Source organism: Telopea speciosissima, chromosome 7 (assembly GCF_018873765.1).
Source record: "Telopea speciosissima isolate NSW1024214 ecotype Mountain lineage chromosome 7, Tspe_v1, whole genome shotgun sequence".
NCBI lineage: Eukaryota > Viridiplantae > Streptophyta > Magnoliopsida > Proteales > Proteaceae > Telopea > Telopea speciosissima.
The window spans coordinates 42,003,000-42,006,276 of record NC_057922.1 but is presented as its reverse complement, the minus strand read 5'-3'; the positions used below and the strand labels follow the sequence as shown (position 1 = coordinate 42,006,276).

Sequence of the window (3,277 nt, the reverse complement as noted above, 5' to 3'; positions counted from 1 at the left end):
TTTAGTGAAACAATACAAGTTCTTAAATCATTCCATGTATTGTTAATTAATAGTCTCTCTTCTCGTCTTGGAGGCTGTAATTCTCTTTTTTTAATCTGTTGAACTGCATTGAGTTTTAGAATCCCTTGTTTTTTAGATTTAAAGCAACAAGTTGAAGAAAAAGCATAAACACACCCATGACCTCACCGTATTCCTTCAATTTTAGATCTTAAAATAGTAACTTGTTTGGATTTATTATTTGTCCTAATTACTTCAATTACAAGGAATCATGCATCGACCTTATAAGTAGTTTAATATCCTAATCACAACCAAACTTTAGGACATGTCTCCATTCCATGGTGGACCTTTTCATTGTTCCTTTGTATTTTTGTTAATTAGATGACTGATTAAACAAGGAAGGCTTGAAGATGAGCCTGTTAACAACCCGTTGGTTATTAGTCCTTTTAAATGCAATATTTTTTCTTTAACGTTTTTGAAAGGGCAGCGATTGGAAGTTGACCCGACAGTTAGGTTTGTTAATAGGATGGTAGGAGTATTGCCTGATTAAACCCAACAATTTAATTAGAGATTCTATTAATTAACCCATATGGGACTATTAGGGGAACCTCTGAGAGGGAGATTTAATCAGAATGTTTGGTGTTGATGGGTCCCAATGTGATCAAATAGATCATGAATAAAGAAGAAATTCATGAAGAACCCTAAGCAATTGAAATGTGGCAACAGAAAGAATAAAACCCATCACTTACCAATTCCCCTCCCTCTTTTTATATCCATTAATCCTGTGTGTTTTCTTCCCATGCATCATCAGCTTAATATGGAGAACACTAACAATTCTTCACCACCAAAGGTTAAGAACTAGATCCCTTTTTTGTTCTTTAATTAGCATGATCTAGTGGTAGCTAGTAGTAGCACAGTAGCAGTAGTAGTTGTTCTTTGGTTTGTTAGTATTATCTAGCTAGCTTGTCTGGCAACCCCAAGGCTTGGTTGGTTTCGGCTTGCTAATTAGGTCTGGGGTCTTTGCTTCCTGCATGCATGATGTAAAGCTAGACCCATGTCCTTAGAAGTGAAAGAAATTTGCTAACAATCAATTAATATGTTATAGAATCTAGTTCATGATGACTTATATAAGGGGTAATCTTGACTGTTCAGAGGTGTCCTCCCAACCTTCTTAGTTGTTTTTATAGTTGCCTTTTTTCTTTTTTTTTTTAAATTTATTTCCTTGTATGTTCTTCACTGTGGAACTAATAAAGAGGTTATACTAAATAAAATCTATTATTTTATCAATAGTATTTGAAGAATAGTCCATACAACACCCTGCATTCTACTGTTAGAGGAGTGGGGAGATCCAGTAGTCAACCCCAACGGTTCTTCAGCCTTCATTCTTATCAAGTAAGAGTAGTTTACTTCAATCAAAGTAGCTAGCTAGGTTCCTTTAGTTTTTGTTAATCCTTGCCTCATGCATGTTTTCGCAGTCTAAAGGACAGCAACAGGAGAAAGTTCATGATAAGTCCAAGGTAAATTATAATGTTAAAAGCTTAATTGTGCAACTTCTCTCTCTTTGATCTTCTGTGATTTCATGCCCATCTGTGCAGGCTACCCAAAAGCTTCCCACGAAAGAACAAACTAAGCCATTGGAAATCATGCTTCATACCCAACTGCGAGCAGCTAGGCGTGCAGGATTCAATAATATGGTTGGTAACTGTTGATGATAGATTATATTTCCTTTCAGCATTCTAGAATAACCGTTAGGAAGTATTCTAGCTATCAAGTTTCTCCCAAAAGTGCAGGTTGCAGCAAAGATGTATCTCATAGAACGACAGAAACAAATAACAGAGAGGGTTCAAAAGGTAATAATTAAGAGATATTATTGCCACCAAATTTTTTCATAAATTTCAAAACAATCTCTTTGAAATATTAGAACTGGAGCATGCAGATGATAGAAGAAGAAGAGGTTCGGTCATTGAGAAAAGAAATGATCCCAAGAGCCCAATTAATGCCTTTCTTTGATAGGCCCTTCTTTCCACAAAGGTAAAAAACCAGACTTCAAAACAATACATAATTTAAGATTTATAATTAGCCCCATCATATTAATTAAGATACACTTTCAAGTTCCCAATGTTAATGTAATCAACAAGGACACCCTTGGCATTTTCATCATTATTATCTTGCATAAAGCACAGTGGTATATGGGCTTTGGGCTTTCCAGTAATTCAACATATCTTAAGTTCTCTCCCTCTCTCTCTCTCTCTAATTATGGAGGTGCACCAGCGTGTGTTTTAGTTTTAATTAATGACTTTTTTCTTGTTATCTATGAATAGGTCAACAAGGCCTCTGACTGTTCCCAAGGAACCAAGTTTTATTCGTATCCTGAATAGCAAATGCTGCCTCTCTAGCAATGAGCTCGACGGTTTTGATAAACTCAGAAGCAAGCTATGAAGCAACCAATCACCAATGGCTAAGGAACAAAGTTCTAGCAATATAGTATTGCATTTTCGATTGTGGTACTTTCATGGTCTTTGGGCAGTGGTGAGAGATATAGTGAGTGTTTTTTGAATTCTCGAATTTAGTAATTTTGTAGAGGTTGGCAGTGGAGAAAGTTGAGTATTGTAATTCTATGGATTTAAGTAATTGATATTTTTAGGATATATAATAAAATTAAACACATGTTTGAGTGATGGTACTTCTCCATCATGTATCATTATGCTCGGGGTGCACTATTACAACATAGCATGACAGGGAGAGGTTGAGGCATTTGATAACTTTAAAAAAAAAAATGGTACTCAATGACCATTTTTTGCTTTACTGATTCCTTCTCCTTTCAGAGTGGGCTTTTTTAGGAAGAAAGGAAAAAGGGGGGGGGGGGGGAGGGGAGGGGATGGGGGGGGGGGGGGGGGTTAGGGCGCTCTACAGAGAAAGTGAAAATTGGGGCTATATCTTATGGAATGATAAATCAATCCCCACTACACAACAAGAAGAAAATGTAAGAAAGCACTTTGGCCATTATTAAGGGAACAGAAGCCGCCACGTGGCCGAGCCGGGGTCATCCCAAGAACTGAACCGAGTTGAATCAGAAACCAGGCCGACCTGATCTCCGTCACATCGCATGGCTGGGCCGAGCACTCTGCTGAGCCCGCGACACATCATCCATGCCGACCTCCTTGGCCGAACACACACAGGACGGTCAAGGCCAAGGTGACTGCCGAGATCGACCTCCCATGGCCGACCTCCATGGCCGAGCTCCTAGGCCGAGCCCTCCACCAAGGTCATCACAACGGCC

General features: G+C 38.5%; 1 protein-coding gene across 2 annotated transcripts; it reads left to right on the top strand.

Moving 5' to 3' along the window:
- The first annotated feature begins 734 nt into the window (after positions 1 to 734).
- LOC122669357 (protein TPX2-like) lies at positions 735 to 2,675 on the top strand. 2 transcript variants are annotated; one of them, XM_043866109.1, is made up of 7 exons: positions 735 to 847; positions 1,288 to 1,383; positions 1,470 to 1,514; positions 1,602 to 1,691; positions 1,788 to 1,847; positions 1,934 to 2,028; positions 2,319 to 2,675. In XM_043866109.1, the coding sequence occupies exons 1-7, from the start codon at positions 797 to 799 to the stop codon at positions 2,434 to 2,436; spliced, it is 555 nt and encodes a 184-aa protein (XP_043722044.1). In that variant the 5' UTR covers positions 735 to 796; the 3' UTR covers positions 2,437 to 2,675. The 2 variants fall into 2 exon arrangements, with proteins under 2 accessions (XP_043722044.1, XP_043722043.1); XM_043866108.1 differs by having other exon boundaries at positions 1,593 to 1,691.
- Positions 2,676 to 3,277: the final 602 nt, after the last annotated feature.